Source organism: Alnus glutinosa, chromosome 11 (genome assembly GCF_958979055.1).
Source record: "Alnus glutinosa chromosome 11, dhAlnGlut1.1, whole genome shotgun sequence".
Taxonomy (NCBI): Eukaryota; Viridiplantae; Streptophyta; class Magnoliopsida; order Fagales; family Betulaceae; genus Alnus; species Alnus glutinosa.
This window is the reverse complement of record NC_084896.1, coordinates 9,753,353-9,779,961: the sequence shown is the minus strand read 5'-3', so window position 1 is coordinate 9,779,961 and position 26,609 is coordinate 9,753,353. Positions and strand designations below refer to the sequence as shown.

The window sequence follows — 26,609 nt, the reverse complement described above, 5'->3', positions numbered from 1 at the left end:
CTGTTGCTTGTTCCTTGCGCAACACTGGTAATAATGTAATTTGGGCGTTTGGGGGTGTTTATGGTCCGAATGATGACAGGGAGAGGAGGGTGTTGTGGGATGAGTTAGCTGGATTGATGAGTTGGTGGGAGATGCCTTGGTGTATTGGGGGGGATTTTAATGTGGTTCGCTTTCCCAGTGAGAGATCTAATGGTGCTAGCTTCTCGGCAGCTATGGAAGAGTTCTCAGACTTCATTTCCTTACATAGTCTGGTGGACTTACCCCTGGAGGATGGCTAGTTTACTTGGTCTAATGGTCAGGAAGATCTGATTTGGTCTAGAATTGATAGATTTTTAATTTCTTCGGAGTGGGAGGAACGATTTCCTGATGTGTCTCAGAAGAGATTGACTAGGCTTTTCTCTGATCACTTTCCCTTGTTATTGGAGTGTGGGACAAATAGAGGAGGGAACAGGTATTTTAAGTTTGAAAACATGTGGCTGAAATACGAGGGTTTTGTTGAGCAGGTTCAAAAATGGTGGATGTCCTATGATTTTTCTGGTTTGCCAAGCTTCGTTTTGGCCAATAAATTGAAGGCTTTGAAAGCTGACTTGAGGAAATGGAATGAAGAAGTGTTTGGTGATCTAGGGAAAAAGAAGAAAGAATTATTGGAGGGAATTCGAGAGCTGGATTTAATCGAAGAATGTCGCTGTCTTGAGGAGGACGAAAAAATTCGAAGGGTGGATATGGCGAGAGAGATGGAGAAGACCCTTCTTTTTGAGGAAATGAGCTGGAGGCAAAAGTCTAGAGCTTTGTGGTTAAAGGAGGGGGATAAGAATACAAAATTTTTTCACAGGGTGGCCAACTCACATCGTAAATTCAATCATATGGATTCCTTGAATATTAACGGTATAATTTCAAGAAATCCTACGGAGATTAAGGAGCATTTAGTTAACTTCTACAGTAAGCTGTACTCAGAGAACTGTTCCTGGCGGCCTAGGGTGGAGGGCCTTTCTTTTTTATCCATTGATGAGGAGGAGAGCACCTGGCTAGAAAGAGCTTTTGAGGAGAAGGAGGTGTGGGATGTTATCAGGGACTTGAATGGAGATAAGGCGCCGGGCCCTGACGGATTCACTGCGGCTTTCTTTCAAAAGTGTTGGGGATTTTTAAAAACTGACATTATGAATGTTTTTGCAGAATTTCATGATCGAGGCAAGTTTGAAAAGAGTCTGAATGCTACCTTTGTCACTTTGATTCCCAAGAAGACTGCTGCCATGGATGTGAGAGATTTTCGCCCTATTAGCTTGGTTGGGGGGATCTACAAGATTATTTCAAAGGTTCTTGCAAACAGATTTAAGTCCGTTGTGGCCAAGATTATCTCCAACACTCAGAATGCTTTTATTGGTGGTAGGCAAATATTAGACTCTGTGCTTATTGCAAATGAATGTGTGGATAGTCATATTCGTTCGGGGGAACCTGGACTTCTGTGTAAGCTGGATTTGGAGAAGGCTTATGACCATGTGAACTGGGATTTCTTGCTTTATTTGTTGCAGAGATGTGGTTTGGGGGAAAGATGGAGGAAGTGGATACGTTTTTGTATATCTACGGTGAGATTTTCTATTCTTGTAAATGGAACCCCAGCCGGTTTTTTTAGTAGCTCTCGTGGGTTGCGACAAGGAGATCCTCTTTCTCCTTTGTTGTTTGTGGTGGTTATGGAGGCTTTGAGTCGGATGTTGACTGCCGCTTTGGATCAGGGTAATTTGACTGGGTTCTCAGTGGGCTCCAGGGATTCCGAGGCCGTAGTTGTGAATCACCTGCTGTTTGCGGATGACACTTTGATCTTTTGTGGCGCTCAAGAAGAACAGATTCGACATCTGAGATGTATTTTCTTATGTTTTGAGGCAGTTTCTGGCTTGAGAATTAATTTAGAGAAATCAGAAATCGTCCCTATTGGTGGAGTAGAGGATGTCGAAAGGCTGGCTAATCTTCTTGGTTGTCGGGTTGCTTCTCTGCCTATGACTTATTTGGGTTTGCCGTTGGGTGCTCCTTACAAGTCCACCTCTATTTGGAATGGTGTTATTGAAAAAATGGAAAGGAGGTTGGCGGGGTGGAAGCGGATGTACTTGTCAAAGGGTGCTCGGTTGACTCTTATTAATAGTACGCTCTCCAACATCCCCATTTATTATTTATCATTGTTTCCTATCCCAGTGAGGGTGGCTAATCGTCTTGATAAAATTCGTAAGGATTTTCTGTGGGGTGGCATTGGTGACGAGACCAAATTTCATCTAGTTAATTGGAACAAGATTTGCACACCTTTGCCTACAGGTGGGTTGGGAGTTCACAATTTCATCCAATTCAATCGAGCTCTCTTGGGTAAGTGGTTGTGGAGATATGGTAGGGAGAGAGAGGCTTTATGGCGATTGGTGATTGATGCCAAGTTTGAGAGTTTAAAGGTGGGGTGGTGTTCGAAAGAGGCTTCGGGTTCATTTGGAGTAGGTGTATGGAAGCATATTAGGAGGGGGTGGGAGGAATTTCGTAACTTTGTTCGGTTCGAACTGGGGAATGGATCAAATATTAACTTTTGGCAAGATAGGTGGTGTGGGGATAGATCCTTGGAGCAATGCTTTCCAGCTCTTTTTAGTATAGCAAGGAATAAAGATGCGACGGTAGAAGATAATTTGGTGGTTCATAATGGGGCTATTCAGTGGAATGTTCTCTTCACGAGACATATTCAGGATTGGGAGGTGGATATGGTCATTTCTTTCTTCGATCGTCTATACTCCAGTTCGGCTCGGCATGGGGAGGGTGACAGGATAGTGTGGAATCCCTCTAGAAAAGGTCTATTTGAGGTGAGATCCTTCTACAAAGAGCTTATTAGGAAAGGTGGCCCTGTTGTCCCGTGTTTCCCTTGGAAGAATATTTGGCGTGTTAAGGCTCCAACTAGGGTGGCCTTCTTCGTTTGGTCAGCTGCTTTGGGCAAAATTTTGACGCATGATAACTTGCGTAAGAGGAAGGTGATAGTAATTGAGTGGTGTTGTTTATGTAAAAAGAGTGGGGAGTCTATTGATCATTTGTTGCTTCACTGTGAGGTAGCCCAGGCTCTTTGGAGCTTTGTCCTTACCTTATTTGGGGTCGAGTGGGTTATGCCACGTACGGTGTTGGAGTTGCTGAGTTGTTGGGGGGCGGCGTTTGGGGGTGCTCTAGCTATTGAAGCTTGGCGGTTAGCTCCTTTATGCTTGCTGTGGTGTATTTGGAGGGAGCGGAATGCTAGGCTATTTGAAGATGTAGAGACATCTATGGTGGAGCTTCGGAAGCGGTTGCTCAATACTTTATATTCTTGGATAGCGCCCCATCATAGTTTGAGTTCTTTAACTTATGTAGAATTTTTAAATTTATTCCCTGCTCATCCCTGTTAGGGGTTCTCTTGTATACTTCCCGTGTATAAGGGTTGCGCCCCTTTGCGCTTTTTAATATAATTGCAATTACTTATCAAAAAAAAAAATTCTCTGGATTGCTTCCTAGAGAAGCTTTAGTTTTGCAAGGGAAATATGTAACTGGTTGTATACTTCAAATAATTATGTTATCTTTTCTTTGCATTCTATCTTTTATTTTCTTTTGGGGATTTTAGTTGGCCAATTGGAAACAGGATGTACATGCCGTTTAGTTTAGGTGAACAGAATTTCCTTTCCCTAAGCCTGTAATAACTTCCATTTTTGTTCTTCATAAACAGTGAATTACTATCTAAGGAATGGAAAGACCTTTTTTGGGACTTCATTGAGGTCTGGCTTCATAGTGAGGATGGCCTTGACTCTTATACAGCTAAAGGCTGCCTTAAGAAAATGGTAGAACACGGACGCTCTCTTTTAAGTGAACCATTGGCATCGTTATTTGAATTCTCTCTTATGCTGAGATCAGCATCCCCAAGATTGGTGCTTTATCGGCAATTAGCAGAGGAGTCTCTTTCTTCTTTTCCACTGGCTGATGATGATGGTATCTCAAATAATAGTGAGGAAACGTTAGAAACAAATTCAAGAATGGAGATTAAAAAATCAGATCCCTTGCTTGTTGGTGTAAACCCAAAGAGTCCTGGTGGAAAATGTTGTTGGGTGGATACTGGTGGGTCGCTGTTCTTTGATATTGCAGAATTGCTATTGTGGCTTCACAATCCTACTGAACTGTAAGTTCTGCTGTGTCATTTTCCTTTTTCTGTCTGATAATTTTCATATATTGCAGTCTTCCTAATTTTTATTTGCTCATTTCTTGGTTTTCAGTGCTGGAGATTCATTTCAGCAGCCTGAACTGTTTGATTTTGATCACGTCCATATTGATTCAAGTGTTGAGAGCCCAGTTGCCATCCTTTATGGAGCTCTTGGAACTGATTGCTTTAGGAAGTTTCATGTTACTCTAGTTGAAGCTGCCAAAGAGGTCTATCACTTGTGTTAGAAACGTTTCTGTTATTACATTTTCTATTAAAGTAATAATCTGTTAGTTTTGTTGCTTCTGTAATTGGAATGACTGCTTTAAATTGATTTGCAATCTAGTATAACTTAGGAAACAGATGAAAAGCAGGGGCATGGATAGTTTTCATTGGCCTAAAGATGTCCTAGTTTTGTATTACAGATCCTCATCAGGAGATTCTGAATTCTTTGATGACTATTTCCCATTCATCAAGCAATATGTGTTGCTTCATTACTTAATACATTTAGATTTTTGAGGCTCAAAAAATTAGTCCTTCCATCCTAAAATAAATGTCTTCCTTTCCTTTTGGGATGTTCCAAAAAAAATAACCGTCCACTTTATAAATGTGGAAGCACTCATCTTCATTTTTCTATGTTAGCCATTATTATTTTTTATTTATTTATTTTTTTTTTTAAAGGCTATTCAAAGGTTGTGCCCACCTCTAATATAGAGTGAAGAGCATTTTAATAAGATTACATATAGCTGTTTCTACTATGAAGGTCTCAATATTTCCCTAGTATGATTGAGGATTGTGAGCTTTAGGGGCTTACGGTTGGGTTGTTTTGTGGGTTGTTCCTTGTCGGGTCGGTGGTGAGGCTGTTGCTTCTTGTATACTCCGTGCGTACTAGGGACGCCTTACGTTGTTTTTTTTTTTTTTTAATAAAATTACAATTACTTATAAAAAAAAAAAATATGTCCCTAGTAAACGAGTAGCACAAGTGCTTCTGGCAGTTGCTTTAGTGACCAGAATTTATGACTTTCTTTGCCTTCTTATTAGGTACTTCTTTCTAAAAGAGGTTTCAAAATTTTTCTTTTGCTAATCTTGCTTAGCTTTATGTATGCTTTTTGTTTTTTGTCTTGTTTGTGTGGCAGATGATAAATGGATTTGTTATCGGTAATGGTATTTCCTTAAAATACATGAAGATGATATGAGATTACTTACATAAAAAAAAAAAAAAATACATGAAGATACGGTTCTAGAAAACCACAATTTTAACTTGTGGGTCTAAAGCAATAAGCATTTATTCCCTAATTCTGAAATATAGTCATTGCGTTCTCTTTTTCTCTGCGGATGTAATTGATGGCTTGAAAACTAGCTCTCCATATTTTCTTTTAAATGTTTCTATGTATGACTCCTCATGTGTCTACACCTTCAAGCATTATGGTGCCATCTATACTACCTAGTTATCAACCCAATACCATAATTACTCTCTCTCTCTCTCTCTCTCTCTTTGCTGGTATAATTTATGGCTTTAGAAGTAGTCTGTCTTCTAGATTCTTCGCTTTTATTACATATTTGCAAGATAATTGCTGATGCATTGTCTCAATAACTTGCAGGGAAAAGTTAAGTATGTTGTTAGACCTGTATTACCTTCTGGCTGTGAAGAGAAAATTGGTCACTGTGGTGCTGTTGGTACAAGAGATTCCTTGAACTTGGGTGGTTATGGCGTAGAACTTGCTTTGAAGAACATGGAATACAAGGCTATGGATGACAGTACAATAAAGAAAGGTAAGAATGATTGATTCACGGTGTAACCCTCTTTCTTTGTCAAACTTTAAAAGCTGAAGCCTTTTGTCTGCTGCAAGCATTATTGGAGAATGCTATCTTCTATTTGTGTCTATCTCCCTCATAGTTCGGAGAACAAACCTTGGACCGGCTTACTAGGTGATATTTGAACTCTTCGCCTAACCCACCCCATAAGAAATCCTGTTGACGCTTCTCAATATAGTTTGCAGTAGCCACAGGGAGAGGGAAGAGAGACATGAAATACGTAGGCAAATTGGAAAGTATGCTCTTAATGAGGATAGGGACCAGCTTTAGAAAAATACATTATTTTCCAACTAGCCAACCGACGCTCTATCTTTTCAATAATACCGTTCCAAATAGGCTTGGCTTTATAGGAAGCCTCCGACTAAATGCCAAGATACTTCAAAGGCAAAGAAGTAACCCCACATGCAAGAATACCAGCCAACCCATCCACATTATCAACATTACCCATAGGAACCAAATCCGACTTAGCCAGATTGATCTTCAAGCCCAACACAGCTTCAAAACATAAGAAGAAACACCGCAAATTACGCAATTGATCTGGGACGACGAGACTCTTGGTTTTGGCATCTAAACATATTTAAGTTATTCTCTCACTTGCTGCTTCCTTTGAAGTTTGTAGCATGTTTCTTGTTGTTTGATCAGATATTTATATGCACATCTTGTCTTTTTTCTCCACCCCTCTACGGCTATATCTAACATCTTCCACTTGTGGTCCTTAGACAATTATCTAGTGATGGATTGGACAACTTTATCATTCTACTGGTCATCTGGATTTTAGTTATTCTTGTTTTGGTTTTCTTTTCGTGGTAGGTTTTACTATATCTTCTTTCTTAGTTTAATTTTAATTTTTAAAAGATGAGAGGGCCACTTTAGATGGTTTATTAATATGCAATGGAGACCGATTAATGCACCAGTGTGAAAGTGAGTTAATACAAGTTGATGGAATTAAAAGAGTTACAGGGAGGCCTAAATTTATTTTAGTTGAAATAGTGAAAAAAGAAATGTCAAATAAGGAGGCGATAGAGTATACAATGATTTTATATAGGAACAATGGCGGAAATGAACACATATGGTCCATTCCAATTAGTTGATGAGGATCCATAAACGACCCTAATTTAATTAGGATTAAGATTTAGTTGAGTTGAATGTTTTAATCTTAAAATAATTGCTTGCCAATGAATTAATTACTATAGGAGATGTAAATATGATTAGTCTTGTATATATATATAATATCCATATAACGTGCTCAGGGTATAATCGTGCTTATAATAGTAAAAAATGGTTATAGTTTGTATATGTTCTACCATGTTTTAATATTCAGATTTTATTGGTTAAATACATGCATTTAACAATGTGTTTGAGTTGTAGGTGTCACTCTGGAGGATCCTCGGACTGAAGACCTCAGCCAAGAAGTTAGAGGGTTCATATTCTCTAAAATTCTGGTTGGTTATCCCTTAAGGTTACACTATTGTTTAGATTGTTTCTCATGGTAATAATTATAACTGCTATCAGGACCCTTTGTCTTTATTCTGAATATTATGCGTGCATGTCTGTTTGTGGATGGGAGTGGCGTGAGAATATATGTGAGGATAGTGTATTCATGATTAGTATGCTGTTATTTATTTTTATGGAGTGTTTCCTTCGTTGATTTTGTTTTGTTGGTGTTCTTTTTGTTTAATGTGTATTTCCGGATGATTTTTAACTTCAATTTCCCCCCTACTCTCTTCTCTTCCTCTGAAATACTTGGGTCTCCTTTGAAATCGAAAGACATTTGTGACGGGATAGTTGAGAAAATGGAAAAAAGGTTGGCTAGTTGGGAGAAAATCTACTTGTAGGGGGGGGGGGGGGGGGGGGGGTTTCAGACTCTCATCAAGAGTACGCTATTCAGTCTTCCTACATCTTATCCCTCTTCCTTTTACCAGCAGGCATAGCTAGGATATTGGAGCGCCTTTAGAGAGATTTTCTTTGGGATGGTCCGGGGAACTCAAAATGCACCTAGTAAATTGGAAGACTGTTTGCTGCCCATTTCCTAGAGGGGTTTGGGTATAAAAAATATCATGCTGTTCAACAAAGCTCTCTTCAGTAAATGGCTTTGGAGATTCGGGCATGAGGAAAATTCTTTATGGAGACAATTGATTGATATGAAATACGGAATCCAGAGAGGGGGTTAGTGTTTAGAGAAAGCTCGTGGACCTTACGGCGGGAGTTTTTGGAGGAATATTAGAAATGGTTGGGGGATCTTTTTCCAACATTGTATCCTACAAGGTTGGGGATGGTTCCCGCATTCGCTTCTGGCCTAATGTGTGGTGTGGAGAGGAGGCTCTTAAGTATTCATTTTTTCAGAATTCTATTCCATAGCAAAGAGGCTTTAGTGTCAAACTACTTGGACTTCTCCAGTTCACCAATCCATTGGAATCCAAGCTTCATTAGGGACCTCATGATTGGGAGCTGGAATCTCTTGACTTCTTTTTCAATCTATTATACTCCTCTAAAACTCATCCGGAAAAAGTGGATAATATGTTGTGGACACCATCTAGCAGCCACGGTTTTGCAGTGAAGAACTATTATATAATGTTATGATCAGGTGAGCATAGTTCATTCCCTTGGGAAAGTATTTAGAAGGTTAAGGCCCTTCCTCTCATTGCTTTCTTCTTATGGCTAGCAGCAAAGGGTAGAATCGTCACGGTGGATAACCTTAGAAGGCGGGGTTTCTGTCTAGCTAATTGGTGTTGCCTATGCAAAAAAGGATGAGGGAACTATTAATCACCTTCTCATCCACTGCGAGTATACTACTGATCTCTGGCACTTGGTTCTTAACATATTTGGGGTTTCTTGGGTGATGCCTAGTAACATCCTAAAGCTACTTCATTCCTTGAAATTTCAAGGGTGGGGACACCCCAAAGAGGTAATCTGGAAAGTTATTCGTGCTCTCTTAATGTGGAGCATTTAGAGAGAAAGGAATTGGCCTCTTTGAGGATAGCGAGTCCAATTTTTTTAAAAATCCTTCTTTTTGAGATCTCTTTTGAATTGGGTTATTGTAAATGTTCCTAATTTTGACTCGAGAGAATCTAGTAGATTTGATTTGTTTTTTAGATTGTAGTAATTTTTAGGGTATTCGACCATCTTGTATACTCTTCGTGTACGAGGGCTTTGCTATTATCTTTCAATGATATTATTATTCATTAAAAAAAAAAAAGAATTTCTAAAAATAAAATACATTAGTGGGATCCACCAATTGTGCTACTGCACACACAAATTAATGGTGGGTTTTTTTTGTTTGTTTGTTGTTTTATGGATTTTTTTTTAATGATTTGTGCATAGTGACTTTTGGATACCAATAAGCCAACTGACTAAAACAAAAAAATTGACCCTGTGTAATGTGACAGATTCAAGTCACATCAGTATAACTCTAGATGCATGTTTTTTGCTCTTTTTTTTTTGATAAGTAAATGAAATTTCATAAAAGCGTAAGGCGCCTCTCTAAGTACACTGGAAGTATACACAAAGAAACGCCTAAGAAGGCAAAGAAAAACGAACAAGAAAATCAGAAAAGCTAATACACACGGGAGATAAAAAAGCCTCCGTCCAAAGATACAACGTATGAAAAAATGAAGCAACAAAATTCTCCACGGAATTCTCCAAGTCTTCAAAACACCTAAAATTTCTCTCCTTCCAAACACACCAAAGAATGCAAATAGGCACCATCTTCCAAACTGCAGCACTCCTTGACCTACCCGCCTTCCACCAACATGCGAATAAATCGACAACTCTTCTAGGCATAACCCAAGGCATACCAAACCTAGAAAATACATGATTCCACAAAGTAGTAGCCACATCACAATGAATAAGAAGATGGTCAACAATTTCCCCGTCTCTTTTGCACAAGTAGCATCTATCCACAATGATGTTCTTTCGCTTCCTGAGATTATCCGCTGTAAGAATCTTTCCAAGGGCTGCCGACCACGCGAAGAACACCGCCCTCGAAGGAGCCCGAGTCCTCCACACACTCTTCCAAGGGAAATGACTGCCCTCACAGCCGGCCAAGGAGCTGAAATAGGACTTAACCTTGAACACCCCTTTCTTGGAGGGGACCCACCTAAGCCTATCAGCACGATCTCTACTCACCCTGGCTAAATGCAACACATGAAAGAAGGATGCAAAGACACCCACTTCCCAGTCATGAGCCTCTCTAACAAAGCTCACATTCCACTGTATAGAGCTGCCCAAAACCTCCATATTATCCGCAACGGAAGCATCCTTCATCCGAGCTATACCAAAAAGAATAGGAAATGCTTCCTTCAACACCCTATTCCCGCACCACAGATCATGCCAAAATTTTGTCCTAGCCCCATCCCCTACCTCCAATCTAGAGAGACCAGAGAAAATCCCCCACCTTTTCCTGATATTCTTCCACAGCCCCACCCAATGAGCACCAACCGGCTCGCGAGAACACCACCCACCCCACAAACTACCAAACTTGGCATCCACCGCAACTCTCCACCAAGCTTCTCTCTTTATCCCATACCGCCACAACCATTTACCTAACAAAGCATGGTTGAACAACAACAAATTCTGAATACCCAACCCTCCATTTGAAATTGGGGAACAGACTTTCGACCACCTCACCAAGTGAATTTTAGATTCTTCACCCAATCCACCCCAAAGAAAATCCCGTTGAAGCTTCTCTAAACGAGCAGCAACACTCCTCGGGAGATGGAACAGAGAGAAAAAGTAAGTAGGCACATTGGCAAGGGTACTCTTAATAAGGGTTACTCTACCACTCTTAGAGAGATACATCATTTTCCAACTAGCCAAACGATGTTCAATCTTCTCAACAACCCTGTCCCAAATATGAGTGGACTTATAGGAAGCCCCCAAAGGAAGACCTAGATACTTAACCGGCAAAGTGGCAAACCCACACCCTAAAATGTCGGCTAAGAATAGAAGAGTGAGTTTGGCTTTTAAAGAACAGGACAATTGATGGAGTGATTTTTTTTTTTTTTTTCTTTTTTCCTTTTCCTTTTTTTCTTTTGACTATTAAATTAGTCCTTTGTTTTTACCGTAACCTTTGGAGGTGGGCTTATTAGGAGGTTTTACAATATCTTTTTCCTTTAAAAGAAAAGGATGCTATTAGTGAGATTTTCTTTGCTATCAGTAGCTTGAGGGTGGTCTTGCTATTGAGGCTTGGCGGTTAGCTCCTTTATGCTTGCTGTGGTGTATCTGGAGGGAGCGGAATGCTAGGCTGTTTGAAGATGTAGAGACATCCATGGTGGAGCTTCGGAAGCGGTTGCTCAATACTTTATATTTTTGGATAGCGCCCCATCATAGTTTGAGATCTTTTACTTATGTAGAATTTTTAAATTTATTCTCTGTTCGTCCCTGTTAGGGGTTCTCTTGTATACTTCCCGTGTATAAGGGTTGCACCCCTCTGCGCTTTTTATATAATTGCAATTACTTATCAAAAAAAGAAGTTTTCTAATGTACTTAAATTCTTATTATATTACGGATTTCACAGTACAAAGATTGTCTTAAGGAATATCATGGTTGATGGCAAGGCATTTTTAAAATATTGAAATCAATAATTTGAAGTTTTGGAAATGCAAAGATAAGATTTTCAAGAGACAATAAAACCAAAAAAAATGATGAACTGAGTATAGTATATGTCTACAAATGTTGGAAAAGAGTAAGACATTATGGTGAGAGCGCAACAAAAAAAAAAAAAAAAAGTTTTTTTGTACTTGTTAAAAGTTTACCAAAAGCTATCAATGAATGAATTGCATGAACTTTAGATTTACAAAAACTTCAGAATATTCCTTGCCTCGGGTTAATTGAATTAAAAGTAATTTATAGTAAATGAAAGTAGGAAAGATTTTAGGAACCAACTAAGATCCCCATGGGTATTTGGGAGTCTGTAGATGATGATGCCTTTATGTTGTTCAATGTTTATCACAATTTTTACTTTCTAGAAATAATAAAAAAGGAATGTTTGGTGGGTCTATGATATTTCTAGTTTAATATTTAGGAGTCTGCTGTTGACTTTAATATTTCTAGTTTACGTGTTATTCTTGATCTTTTTCTTTATTACACGTGTCTGAGGTTTACCTGACAAGGGTTGGTATACGAAGTGGCATTGCCTTATAGGGGTTTCTCGTCATTTAAAAAAAAAAATTCATCTTTTTTCATGTTTTGGTTTTGTGTATCTGTTATATACTTCTTATGTACTTGGGTTGTGCCTTAGTGTTTTTTAATGAATTTGCATTTACTTATCAAGAAAGATTGGCTCTTTTTTTTATTAGTAGACGCATCTTATGAGTCTCAAACCCACTACTTACCCTTCACCTCATTCTTCTAGTGGGGTGGACACACTATTGAGCCAAATCTTGTTGGTGAATGTTTAGCATGATTTTAACGATTAGAAGATGCTTGATGTGTGGAAGAAAAATCATTTTTTTTTGTGAGGATAAGTCTTTTGGTACCTTGAAGGAATACAAGTAATATTCAAATCTGTACCAATTATTATGTCATTAAGCCTTTGTGCTTGATGATTAAACTCTTTGAGATAGTTATTGTGGAAAGGTTGTGATGTGAGAATAGTTAAATGCATGACTACCATCTCCAAGGTTAGTTTCTGGCATGATCCGTGGTGTGGGGACAAGGTCCTAAAGAAGGCCTTTCCAGCTTTATATGGTATTGTTTGCTCGAAGGATGCTTCCGTCACGGTTCACTTGGAGCTTTTTGGTGGCTCTAATGAATGGAGCGTAAGCTTTGCTAGAGTGGCTTATGATTGGAAGGTGGATGCCTTTGCCTCGTTCTTCAGTTTGTTGTATTCAGTTAGAGTGAGACGGGAATGTGAAGACAATCTTTGGTGGGCACCCTCGAAAAGAGAGTTGTTCGATGTTAGATCTTTCTACAATATCCTGGTTTGTAGTGATGACTTTTTTTTTTCCCCCTTAGAAGAGTATTTGGCGGACTAAGGTTTCTTTGATGGCGACTTTTTTTGCTTGGTTGGCGGTCTTAGGAAAGATACTTACCATGGATAATCTTTTTTTTTGATAAGTAAAATATATAAAAAAGGCACAAAGGGGCGCAACCCAAAGTACACAGGAAGTATACAAGGAACCCCTAATGAAACGAACATAGAGAACATCTATCTAAGAAATCTAAATAGGAACAATCATACAATAACTTAAATCTATCTTTCCACAAAAACAGCATTTGAAGCATCTTTCTCTTCAGATTCACCAAAGAAGTCTCACTATCTTCAAAACAGCGAGCATTCCGTTCCTTCCAAACGCACCACATCAAACACAACGGAGCCATGCGCCAAATTTGAATCGCAGTCCGATTACCCTTCTGGCCCCTCCAACTCCCCAACATGTCTATCACCGACCCCGGCATAACCCACTCCACCCCAAACAATTGCAGCAGAGCCCTCCACAAATCTGTAGCCACCATACAATGCAGAAACAAATGATAATCTTAGGAAGTGACATGTCATTATGGTTGATAAGTGCTGTATGTGAAAGAGGAATTGAGAGTCTGTTGACCATCTTTTTTCTCCATTGTGAGGCTGCTTGTGCCTTATTTTTTTTGTTTTGAATCGCTTTGGGCTATCTTGAGTTATGCCTAGACGAGTAGTTGACTTGCTTGCTTGTTGGTGGACTGTTGGTAGCACTCGGAATGCTGTTGTGTGGAAAATGGTACCTATGTGCCTTTTGTGGTGTCTTTGAAGAGAAATGAATGATAGAAGTTTTGACGATCGCGAGAGGACGTTTGAGGAGCTTAAGTCTTTTTTCTTCTTTATCTTGAGACAACATTTATTTCTCCTTTTAGGTAGGTGTTTTCTCTTGTATACTCCTGTATACCTGAGGGTGCCTTACGCTTTTAATGATATCTCGATTACTTATAAAAAGAAAAAGGCTTGAGTTCCTTTTCTTTCTTTCTCTTTTTTATTTTATTTATTTATTTTTTTTCATTTTTCGCACTCCGCCCGGGGCCAGGGGGAGGGTGCTCTTAGAATATCAGTTTCTATTTAATGCTAAAAAAAAGGGGTATTTCTAAGCATTTTTTGAGTCAACTGATGTGAAGGTTGTGACATCGAAAAAGTCTTTGCATGGTTCTCATTGAGTTTGAAAAGCCATGTGATAGGCTTCATAAGAGATTCATGTTGAAGGTGGCCCAGCTGTTTGGAATTAGGAATTTTATTGAGTTGAGTAGATTTGAGCTGTGTTTTTCTCTTTTTGACCTGGTGCAATTGGGAACAATTTCTGTTATTGTAAAGCAATTTTCGTAATATGATTATCCTTATTAATGTAGTTTAGATGATTTTAAAGATCAAAATGTCCACCCTGTCAACATAGACTCAAACTGCTACTTGGTTTGTTCACTTGCAGGAACGCAAACCTGAGCTGACATCTGAGATAATGGCTTTCAGGGATTACCTATTGTCGTCAACAATATCGGATACTCTTGACGTTTGGGAACTAAAGGGTATTTGCAATTTATTGTTTTTCTTTTTTCACCTTTCATAACCTTCAATTGCTATAATGGCTCCTTTTTTTTTTTGGATGTGGTCCAACAGATTTAGGACATCAAACTGCCCAGAGAATAGTTCATGCCTCTGATCCTCTGCAGTCAATGCAAGAAATCAGTCAAAATTTTCCAAGCATAGTTTCTTCCTTATCCCGCATGAAGGTAATGTGATGTTGTTACAGATTATCAGGTTTGATATCCAATATAGAATGTAGCTGTTTGTTTCATGAAGTATTTGCTAGAAAGATATTGTATGCTATCCATTTTCCTGATTAAAATCCATTAATGTTTGGCAGCTCAATGATTCTGTTAAGGATGAAATAATTGCAAACCAGCGAATGATCCCTCCTGGCAAGTCCTTAATGGCTCTCAATGGTGCTTTAATCAATATCGACGATATTGACCTTTATCTGTAATGCTTTTTCTCCCACTAATATCTTTTTCCCTTTTCATCCTAAAGATCATGGCCATTCATATTTATTTAACATTAATGCATCTTGTGGTCTGGTATTGCCCATTTTAATATGTTCCAACCTTTTCTATGTTGAGAGAATTGAGGCTGGCTTGTTAATTTCAAAATATGGGCTTTGAGCTTATACATTAATCCTTTTTTTAGCCTCTGAGTTTATACGTTAAAACTTAAATGTGTTGCGATGCTATTATTAGTATTTGCTGGTTTGATGCATTTATTAGAAGCCTTATAGTTCTATTTAATTTTGGATAGTTTGTGCTTTGATGTGTGGTTGTTATTCATCTCTTCCTTTAAAGTACCTTGGACTTCCGTTGGGGGCCCCTTTTAAGGCTAAGTCCAGCTGGGATGAGGTAGTTGGTAAGATTGAGAGGTGGCTGGCTAGCTGGAAGCGGTTGTATCTGTCGAAGGGTGGCAGAGTTACCCTTATAAAAAACACTCTCTCTAATCTTCCTACGTACTTTCTTTCTCTATTCCCTATTCCATCCAGTGTTGCTAGTCGTATAGAGAAGCTGCATCGAGATTTCTTGTGGGGAGGTATAGGTGAAGAGTTTAAATTTCATCTGGTTAATTGGTACAAGGTTTGTTCTCCTATTTCAAATGGTGGTTTGGGCATCTGGAATTTGAGGATCTTTAATAAGGCTCTTTTAAGGAAGTGGTTGTGGCGTTATGCCCATGAGAGAGAGGCTTGGTGGAAATTTGTTGTGGATGCAAAGTACGGTTCTACTTGGGCTGGTTGGTGTTCTTTAGACCCCCCTGGGTCACACAGAGTGGGGCTTTGGAAGAATATTAGGAAGGGGTGGAGTTTGCTTTGTAGCCATACCAGACTCATTTTGGGAAATGGATCTAAGATCTGTTTTTGGAACGATGTGTGGTGTGGTGAGGTGCCCCTTAAGGTAGCTTTCCCAGTTTTGTATGACATAGCGCATGACAAGGATGCACATGTTGCATACCATTTGGTTGTGGGGAGCGGGTCCTATTAGTGGGATATTAGCTTCTTTCGAGCGGCCCACGACTGGGAGGTGGATGTTTTGGCTTCCTTTTTCTCTTTGCTGTACTCTACTAGAGTGGATGGTGATGGGGAAGACCAGCTCTGGTGGTCTCCTTCTCACAAAGGGAAATTTGATGTTAGATCTTTCTATAAGGTTCTTGCTTGCAAAGAGGATATTCATTTTCCCTGGAAAAGTATATGGCGGACCAAGGTTCCCTTGAAAGTGGCTTTCTTCGCTTGGACGGTAGGGCAAGGGAAGATCCTCACCTTGGACAATCTCAGAAAGAAGCGTGTCATTGTGATTGATAGATGTTGCAAGTGCAAAATGAATAGAGAGTCTGTGGATCACCTTTTTCTCTATTGCGAGGTTGCACGAGCTCTATGGAACGCCATCTTTAGTCGCTTTCGTTTGTCTTGGGTTATGCCTCTTCGGGTGCTAGATTTATTCGCTTGCTGGTGGACGGATGGTCGCTTTTGAAGTGCGGTCGTGTGGAAGATGTTCCCTTGTTGCCTTTTGTGGTGCTTGTGGAGGGAACGCAATGATAGACAGTTCGAGGACAAAGAAAGAACCATTGAGAAACTCTTTTTTTTTTTTCATTTTTTGTACTCTTGGTCGGCTGCGTTCCTCGCACCTTTAGTGTTTAGTTTTAATGATTTCCTTATTTTGTTTTCTTCTTCCTCTTAGATGCATTTCTTGTATACTTCCTATGTACTTGATTGCGCTTTTTAATGATATTTCTCTTACTTATAAAAAAAAAAACAAATTCTTTTCTGGATTTTTTTTTTTTGAGAAATAAGTCAATCTCATTTAAAAGCGTAGAGGGGTACAACTTGGGTATACAATAGGATGGAAGTCCTTAAGATCCATGACCCTGGCTTTCTTTGGGATAAGGGAAATAAAAGTTGTATTGAGGCTCTTTTCAAACTTCCCTTGAATTTGAAACTCTTTGAAAACATCCATGATATCCTCTTTAATGACCTCCCAACAAGTTTGTAAGAAAGCCATGGAGAAACCATCTGGGCCTTATCACCATTCAGGGTTCTCACCACCTCCAAAACCTTTCCTCAAAAGCTCTTTCCAACCAAGAAACCAGCACCAATGGAATTGAAGAGAGACCATCCAACTTTGGCCGTCAACTAAATTGTTATGAATAAAAGCTGATTGTAAAATTGCACAATATGCTCCCTAATTTTTGTAGAGTATGAGGACATGGACCCATTAACAACTAAGAAATTAACGGAGTTGCTTCTTCTGTTCGAATTTGCCACCCATTATACATGCATGACATGCATTAAACTGCGAAGAAAGCTATGCAAGCTTATTATAATACATGATTGTAGTTTGATAAACACAAAATGACAAACCTAATGTGGGAACTTGTGTTACATATATTTTGAAATAATTTTGACTAGTTATTTTTTTCACACAATCCAAAGGCAAATATTTAAACAGTCGATGTATTACACATGAAATCCAATTTTTTGTTCCTTGTTTACATTCATTTTGTCGCTTTTAAGTGTAATATTTTCAACAGTTTACTGTGCATGTGGAACAAAGAGGATTGCTTTTGTTTAATGGCCAGAATAGAACCTTCAGTCCACCCTTCATTACAATTGTAGAAATTTGTCTACCCTCATATATGTAATTAAAATATGGCTTCAGTGAGTTGAACATTTTTCATCCCATGGATCCTATGGATGGCTTCTTGGAAAAGCCTTAAATTTATGCCACACTGAATGTGATTTAATCCTGTTAGCCTGATATATTAGAATTAAATTTCTTTAAAGCTTATTTAGATGTGAGCTTTCGACTGCTTGACCTGCTCTTTGCATATATGCATATGGCTGTTGTCCATTTGTTAAGCTTGCTCAATAATTGTTCAGAGGCTTTCATTTTGATGCTGTCAGAATCAAGATTCTATCATTTTTGGCTTACTTTTTGTATGATTTTTGTCTATTCCTTTCTTAGGTTGGTTGACATGGTCCATCAGGATTTATTGTTGGCTGATCAATATTCGGAGTTGAAGGTGAGTGATGTTAAATTTTCTTTGATTAGCTGTATTGGCAATGGTGATGAACTAAGGTTGTGGTTAAATTATTCAAATGAATTAATGGTTGTGGTTGGACAAAAATGCTCATTTTTCTCAAATTTCAGCTGATAATCTATACTGTATATGAGAGTTTGGATTAGTATCAACTTATGGGACGGAATAATTCTTAATAAATTGTTATATCCAATCTCTGACGGGTCCCACGTGATCAATCTCCTTAATGAATTCTTTGTCAAGTTAGGTTAGCCAATCACATTATTTTTTTAGAACTTTGCTAATCTCATGGATCCCATATTAAATCTTTTATTTCAAATCAGATTGTAGCATCTACATCTCGCAACGTGTAACGATTGATCTTTTTTTTTTTTATTGGTTGGATCTATATTTTGCATACTTGCTAATGAAATAGGAAAATTCTCTTCAGTTGCAATTAAAATATAGAACCCTCACATTACTTGTCAAAAAAAATCTAGAACCCTCACATCCTCACTTTGTCTTTCAATTTAAATAACTTTATGAAACAAATGTCTATCCTTAGAGTTGCCCAGTTATTTGGAAGTATTAATTTTACACCTGACACATTCAATTAAATGCACCTCAAGTTCCATGGCAAATTGTGATGTTATGAAGTTACATGTGAATATAACCATATTCTTATAATTTGATGTATCATCTTACATGGGATGAGTAGTTTTAAACTAGGATGATACTAGTTAATGCTCACCCAATTTGACTAAAGTACTGAACTGAGCCTTTATTTTAAAACGAAAAATCTAATAGTTTTTGTGTCAAAAGATTGTAGCTAAAGAGCTGAGAATAATGGTCTTTGAATTCTTGGTTTGACTACACCTCTAAGCATTTCAATAGTCACTGTTTCCATCAATGGGGTGATCTGTGCTGGCCCAACAGTGTTAAATGAAAGGAATGCAACTTTTAAGTAACTTAAAGGAGTGCAGAGTGGCTAATTTTATGTTATTCGGTTCTCCGTTTGCACTTTGTAAATCTTTCAATGTGATTTTGAAAATTTCTAAGGCATATTAGAGAGTGCCAAGAAACAAAAACACTTTCAACCTGATATATATTAGTTTTAGGCTACTAAAGTAAATATATTGTGTTGGATTATGGTTAGCTTCTGACTAAGCTTGAATTGTATTATTGATGTTGTCGATAATCACAGATTCCTCATTCCATCATTCGGAAGCTCCTGTCAACTTTGCCTCCTCCAGAATCCAATATGTTCCGCGTTGATTTTCGTTCAACGCATGTTCATTTTCTCAATAACTTGGAGGAAGATGCTATGTATAAGCGATGGCGGAGCAATTTAAATGAGGTAGTTGAATCCTTCTTTCTGCCTCATTTTCAATACGAAGAGTTTATAAGATTTGGTTGTGGATAACATTACTTCTATTTTATTTATTTATTTATTTTTTTATTGTGTGTTTTTTGAGTAGATTTTGATGCCAGTATTCCCTGGACAACTACGTTATATTCGTAAGAACCTTTTCCATGCCGTTTATGTTCTTGATCCGGGTACCATTTGTGGCCTTGAGGCAAGTTTCACGACAATGATTTAATTTCCTTATTTTGCATTACCTTGCTGGTGAGATTTTTAATTGTTTTTTCTGTCTATAATTGGAATCTTGCAGTCCATTGACATGATTACATCTTTGTATGAGAATAATTTTCCTATGAGATTTGGGGTTATTCTGTATTCTTCAAAGTTTGTCAAGCAGATACAAATGAACAGTGATTCTTCTGCCAAGGAGAATGATAATCAAAACGAGGAGGATATATCCAGTTTGGTAATTATTCTTTCAACTATTCATATTGCCTGTTTGTCCTACATTTTCTCAGAGTGAGCTAGTAGTCTATGCTGTCTGCAGATTGCATTGTATATTATTTATATCTTCTAGTACTAACTCTTATAATGTTGATGACTATTGTTGAAAGTGTTTTTGTTCTGCACACCATGAAGGCTAATGAACATCTTTAGTGACACCATTTTTTTATTTTTGCAGATTATACGTCTGTTCATTTATATCAAGGAGAACCACGGAATCAAAACAGCTTTCCATTTTTTGGGCAATGTATGGATTCGGCTCGTTAACTATACTTTTCTAACATATATTTGTTAATGCCATTGAGAACATGAAACTTGATCAGTTCTCACTCTGATGCTTTTTTGTAACTTCACTCCTGCGCTGCTCTTTTCTAACGTATTTTTCTTTCTACCTGATTGGTGTAATTTGAAACCCCTAATGGATTTTAGCTGCACTCCGCAACTTCATTTGGCCACTTTCTTCTGTTTCTTACTTTTCCTCACGATGTTCTTGATATACTGCTGTGCTCTTTGTCATTACTTGCCAATTTGGGCACTTTGTTTCTTGTTATGACCTTTTGGTTTAAATTGAGATGCAATTTGATATGGTAGGGAGAGAGAGGCTTTATAGCGTTTGGTGATTGATGCCAAATTTGAGAGTTTAAAGGGTGGGTGGTACTCGAAAGAGGTTTCGAGTTCTTTTGGAGTGGGTGTATGGAAACATATAAGGAGGGGGTGGGAGAAATTTCGCAATTTTGTTCGTTTTGAAGTGGGGAATGGATCAAATATTAGTTTTTGGCAAGATTGGTGGTGTGGGGATAGATCCTTGAAGCAATGCTTTCCAGCCCTTTTTAGTATAATAAGGAACAAAGTTGCGATGGTGGCGGATAATTTGGTGGTTCATAATGGTGTAATTTAGTGGAATGTTCTCTTCACGCGTCAAATCCAGGATTGGGAGATGGATATGGTCCTTTCTTTCTTCGATCGACTTTACTCCACTTCGGCTCGACATGGAGAGGGTGACAGGTTAGTGTGGAATCCCTCTAAAAAAGGTTCATTTGAGGTGAGATCCTTCTACGAAGAGCTTATTAGGAAAGATGGCCCATCCGTTCCATATTTTCCTTGGAAGAATATTTGGTGTGTTAAGGCTCCAACAAGGGTGGCTTTCTTCGTATGGTCAGCTGCTTTGGGCAAAATATTGACGCATGACAACTTGCGTAAGAGGAATGTTATAGTAATTGAGTGGTGTTGTTTATGTAAGAAGAGTGGGGAGTCTATTGATCACTTGTTGCTACGTTCTTATTTTATTTGGGGTTGAGTGGGTTATGCCACGAACGGTGTTGGAGTTGTTGAGTAGTTGGGGGGCGGCGATTGGATGTAGTCATGCTAAAGAGGCTTGGCGGTTAGCTCCTCTGTGTTTGCTGTGGTGTATTTGGAGGGAGCAGAATGCTTGACTGTTTGAAGATGTAGAGACATCTATGGTGGAGCTACGGAAGCGGTTGCTCAATACATTATATTTTTAGATAGCGCTCCATCATAGTTTGAGTGTTTTTAATTATGTAGACTTTTTAAATTTATTCTCTGTTCGTCCCTTTTAGGGGTTCTCTTGTATACTTCCCGTGTATAAGGGTTGCGCTCCCTTTGCGCTTTTTAATAAATTGCAATTACTTATCAAAAAAAAAAAAAAAAATTTCAATCTTTTGTTTCTCCTGTCCTCACAATGTTGATGCTATGCTCTTTTACTCTCTTTTCATAGATTTTTATCCTTTTAGAGAGAAAGATCTACATGTAGTATGGTGCTTAAAAATGAAGAGTATGTGTTAAGCGCTGAGAAGCATTGGGATTCAATTATTTTTTTGTGTTGGTGTGTATCTATGTTTGCATATCTTGGTTTTTCTACCTTTTGGTTGACGTTTGATATCTTGGTGTTGGTGTTTATAGTCCCAGTGGTAGCACCACCCGTGTCAGCTAAGCCCACATGGGTAGAGCCTTGATGAAGCTCTAAAAGAGCTATACATCGTGACCGGGAAAATCTCCGGTGGGAAAAAAAGAAGGAAACAATCGATTTTGTTTGTTCTTTAGAGGTATTAGATCAATTTTGGTGTAGTTTGGTTTTCTGTGATGTTTTTGGTGCTTTTGTGGTGTCTCTCAGTTTTTGTGGTTGGGGGCTTTCTCTGTGGTGTTGAGTGGCTATTCCGGTAAAGTCTAGTGATTATTGGTGCTTTTTGTGGTTTCCGGTGACTTTTGTGGTCTTTACTGATGGTTATTTGTGTTCTTCCGCAACGTCTGTGGTGTATGGCGGTCCTTACAAATGGTTTTGTGGTGTTGCTGTCCTAGACATCGCTGAAAACAGCGGCCGGTGGTGTCTCAAGCAACAGGGAAGACCCTCTTTGGTTGCTGTTGGTAGCTCTCCCTATCCTGAATAAGGATAGTCGCGTTCTTGGTTTATTTACTATGCTGGCCAGTTTTGCATCCTTTCGGCCAGTTCAAAATCTTTTCTATCAGTTCATAGTGTTTAGAGACTGGTCCAACATCTTTTAAAGCCGGTTTAGTACATTTTTGTCTGGTTCAGTGTGTTCTTTGGTCGGTTCAGTGGTGTTTTTTTTGTCCAGTTCAGTGCATTTTCATGCTGGTTCAGAGCATATTCCAGCCGGTTTAGTGAGGTTCTAGCCCCGTTCATTCTGGTTCAGGTTAGTTAAGTGCAATTTTGTCCAGTTCTTGCTCTGTCTTGACCAGTTCTGACTGTTTTCAGTCGATCCAGTTGTTTTCCAGCCCGTTCAAGTGGTTTCTTAATTGGTTACGGTGGTTTATCACTCAATTGGGCTACATGGAGCAACCATCGGTTTGTTGCTAAGGGGGAGTACTAGAGTGGTGTTTACAAGTTGTCGTTGTTGGTTTTCCGTTGACCGGTTGTGTTGATGATCAATCAAACGTTGTTGTTGGTAGTATTGATCATCAACCAAATGTAATTTGTTCGTTGGATTGATCATGGGAAACATGATCGTTGTTGGTTGTTGGTCCTATTAATCACTGGAATCGTGATCGTCGTAATTGGTTATCGAGATCCGACTGACCTTGGTGTTTTGCTGTGGGTTCCAATCAATTCTTGGTGTTTTCCGGTGAGATCCGATCGACCTTGGTGTTTTGCGGTGAGATCTGATCGACTCTTGGTGTTTTGCGGCGAGATCCGGCTGGCCTTGGTGTTTTGCGGTGGGTTGTGATAGGTAATTGGTGTTTTCCGGCGAGTTTGCGATTGGCGTCAAAGCTTTTGGTGAATTTTTGATCGGTGTCGGCTTTTTGTGGAATTTCAGCTTGTTTATGTTTGGTTTTAGCACATTTTCTTCTTCTCCTCCTCTTGTTTTTTTTAGTATTAGGGTATGTTTTCCTGGGTGTTTTTGGTTTGCTTGTTTCTTCCAAGTTGGGCTTGTATGATATATATGCTCTAGCTTGAGGGGGAGTGTTAAAAGAGTTTTTTAGGGTTTAGAGTACGTGGGTATTTTAGTCATTGTAATATTTTTCAACCTATATAATAAAGTATGTGAGGCTAGGTGCGGTGTAACGAGCCTCCCCCGTTTATCTAAGCTTTTCATACAAACTACAACACCTCTGAATTTGGTTGAGTTGCAATTTGCGACATCGATGACACTTCTTTTTTCTTATTTTCTCCAAAATGTTGTTTGTCAACTTTTCCTTTTGAAATTTGCGGATAGATGCTTTATCACCTATATTATGAGATAAGAGGCGCATCATGAACAAAGGGATACTCTTTTTTTGGTTAAATAACCACCTTGTTTTGGATATTTAAATTATTGTTCTAGGATATTTGGAGCTTTCTAGCGGTTTCCTCAGTGGAACGTAAGCTTCATTAGAGCAGCTCACGACTGGGTGGTGGATGTCTTTGTATCATTCTTCAATTTCTTGTATTCTTATAGAGTCAGATGGAAAGGTGAAGACAAGCTTTGGTGGGTCCTATAAAAAAAAGAGGTGTTCGTTGTTAGCTCATTCTACAGTGTCCTTGTCTGTAATGATGGCATTCCTTTTCACTAGAAGAATATTTGGCGGACCAAGGTTTCTTTGAGAGTGACTTTTTTTGATTGGTCGGCGGCCCTAGGGAAGATTATTACCATGAACAACCTTAGGAAGCGGCATGTCATTGTGGTTAATAGGTGCTACATGTGTAAGAGGAATGTGGAGTATGTGGAACATCTTCTACTCCACTGTAAGGTTGTTTGTGCCTTATGGAATACTTTTTTCAGTCATTTTGGGTTGTCCTGGGTTATGCCTAGCCAGGTAGTTGACTTGTTTACTTGTTGGTGGATGGGCAGTAGTACTCGAAATGCTGTGGTTTGGAAGATGATGCCTTATTACCTTTTGTGGTGCCTTTAGAGAGAAAAGAATGATCAAAGCTTCGAAGATCACGAGAGGACGTTAGAGGAGCTTAAGTCCTTTTATGCTTTTTATATCTAGACAGCTGCGTCCGTAGCTCATTTGGAGATTAGTTTTCATGATTTTCTTGTTCTTTTTTCTCCTTCTATCTAGCGATTTTTTTTGTATACTTTCTGTGTACCTAGGTTGCACTTTCGCTTTAATGATATTTGATTACTTGTAAAAGAAAAAGAAGAAGATATTTTGAAATCCTGTTCTATCATAAATAGGCTTTACACAAGTTAGCGTGTTGGGCATTGACCAATGAAGGGACAGTATAGAGAAAGAAGCCTCTCTCTTTTTCTTTCTTTGAATTTTACTCATTATTCGGTTAGGTCTGTTCTCCTAACCTGCTTCTTGCTTAGTGGCAGCATGACGTTATTCATATTCTTATCATCTTCCTATACTATGTTTTGACTTGTCATATACATATTACAATTTCAATGCTCGGGCAGTATCATCTGATAAACCTTTATGCATATCTAGATGAGAGTTATTTTGAACGTATGTGGCAGGTAAATAAATTACGGATTGAGGCAGATGGTTCTGCAGATGATGCACTTGAAATGCACTATGTTGAAGGCGCGTTTGTTGAAACAGTATTGTAAGTTCTTAAAGAATTTTTGTAGTTGATTGCCACAACTTGTATGGCAATGTGTAATGATGTATTCTCATTTCTGCTGCGATCCTTAAGCATTCGATACATATGGGTTATCTTTATCAAATCTAGTTGACCTATTAAGTGTGGTCATTTTGTTTCTGCAGACCAAAGGTAAAATCTCCACCTCAAGATATATTACTAAAGCTGGAGAGGGAGAAAACCTTTAAGGAAGAGTCACAAGAGAGCTCCATGTTTGTTTTTAAGCTTGGTGTTGCTAAGCTGCAGTGCTGCCTTTTGATGAATGGACTTGTCTTTGATTCTACTGAGGTATTGCTGAAGTTTCTTTTTGCTTTTAATATATATTTCCCTTATAATCATAATTTTCTTATTTTCCATTGATGGAGGTACATAGGGCATGCTTGCTTCCTTGGCATTCAGTTTTTATCTTGGAGCCCCTTTTTATCCATTTGACTTAGGTTTGATATGTTGCAGGGACATCATTATTTATGTGTAGCGTAGAAACTCCTTTCCACCAATGTATAATTCTTTTGCGATTATTTTGAATAGGAGTCTCTCATAAATGCCATGAATGATGAGCTTCCCAGAATACAGGAACAAGTTTATTATGGGCATGTACATTCTCGCACTGATGTGCTTGACAAATTCCTATCAGAAAATGGTATTAGTCGCTATAATCCACAGGTAAAGCATTTGAACGAGTTGTGTGAAATATTTGATCTGTTTTGGTTATATTACCTTTTTGGGGATATTTCTCTAAGAATGTTGTATTACTCGTAGTTAAATATGTCTTGTTAATGCGTTGATGTAGATCATTGCTAATGGCAAACCAAAGTTCATATCTCTGGCTACATCTATTCTTGGAGGAGAATCCGTGTTAAATGACATTAATTATTTGCATTCTCCTGAAAGTAAGCTTTATTCAAGTTGAAATTAAAGCTTCATGCTTACAATCTTGTTGAGTCATTGTAATCCTGACACGTGATTTCTTTGTCTAGCTATGGATGATTTGAAGCCTGTCACTCATCTTCTTTCTGTTGATGCTGCATCAAAGAAAGGAATGAAGTTGCTACATGAAGGCCTACGCTACCTGGTTATTCTTAATCACCGAGATGCAAATCTATCTGATGTTTTCTTGATTTTATATTTACCTTTGCTATGACCATCATCACCATCTCCACCATCATCATTATTGATGTATTTGCAATTTGTGACCTATGATGCAGATAGAAGGGTCCAAACGTGCTCGAGTAGGTGTGCTATTTAGTGTGAATTCGGATGCTCATTTATCTAGTCTCCTTTTTGTGAAGGTGTTTGAAATCACTGCATCCTCATTCAGGTTTGTTCAGTTTATGAAGGCATATAACTTTCGTAATTTTTTTTATGGGTTTGGATGCAAAATTTAAGTACAAGTGTCATGTTAAATGTGTATTCCTGCCTTTTATGGTATCATGCAGTCATAAGAAGAATGCATTAGACTTTTTGGATAAGCTTTGCTCTTTCTATGAGCAAAAGTACATCTTTGCATCTCCCAAAGCAGCTGAGAACACTCAAGCTTTTCTGGATACGGTCTATGAGCTTGCTGAGGCTAATGGGTTACCATCCAAGGCCTTCAAATCTGCCCTTCCTGAATTTTCCATCGACCAACTGAGGAAACATGTAAATAAGGTATAAGATTTTCCATTCTAGTTTGTGGGCCACCACTTATTTTTTTTAT

The 26,609-nt window shown here is 38.5% G+C and overlaps 1 protein-coding gene across 1 annotated transcript in view; it reads left to right on the top strand.

Annotated features, from left to right (window-relative positions):
• The window catches only part of LOC133881892 (UDP-glucose:glycoprotein glucosyltransferase), a 61,603-nt gene that overhangs the window by 14,138 nt on the left and 20,856 nt on the right, over positions 1-26,609 (top strand). The window contains exons 2-20 of the mRNA XM_062320960.1: positions 3,707-4,153; positions 4,248-4,401; positions 5,773-5,944; positions 7,355-7,428; positions 14,380-14,476; positions 14,568-14,680; positions 14,815-14,930; positions 17,948-18,005; positions 19,207-19,359; positions 19,481-19,579; positions 19,676-19,831; positions 20,048-20,116; positions 24,789-24,877; positions 25,039-25,201; positions 25,442-25,576; positions 25,704-25,803; positions 25,891-25,985; positions 26,119-26,231; positions 26,350-26,560. Of these exons, the coding sequence (XP_062176944.1) occupies positions 3,707-4,153; positions 4,248-4,401; positions 5,773-5,944; positions 7,355-7,428; positions 14,380-14,476; positions 14,568-14,680; positions 14,815-14,930; positions 17,948-18,005; positions 19,207-19,359; positions 19,481-19,579; positions 19,676-19,831; positions 20,048-20,116; positions 24,789-24,877; positions 25,039-25,201; positions 25,442-25,576; positions 25,704-25,803; positions 25,891-25,985; positions 26,119-26,231; positions 26,350-26,560 (2,614 nt within the window). The remainder of the gene's footprint in view (positions 1-3,706; positions 4,154-4,247; positions 4,402-5,772; positions 5,945-7,354; positions 7,429-14,379; positions 14,477-14,567; positions 14,681-14,814; positions 14,931-17,947; positions 18,006-19,206; positions 19,360-19,480; positions 19,580-19,675; positions 19,832-20,047; positions 20,117-24,788; positions 24,878-25,038; positions 25,202-25,441; positions 25,577-25,703; positions 25,804-25,890; positions 25,986-26,118; positions 26,232-26,349; positions 26,561-26,609) is intronic.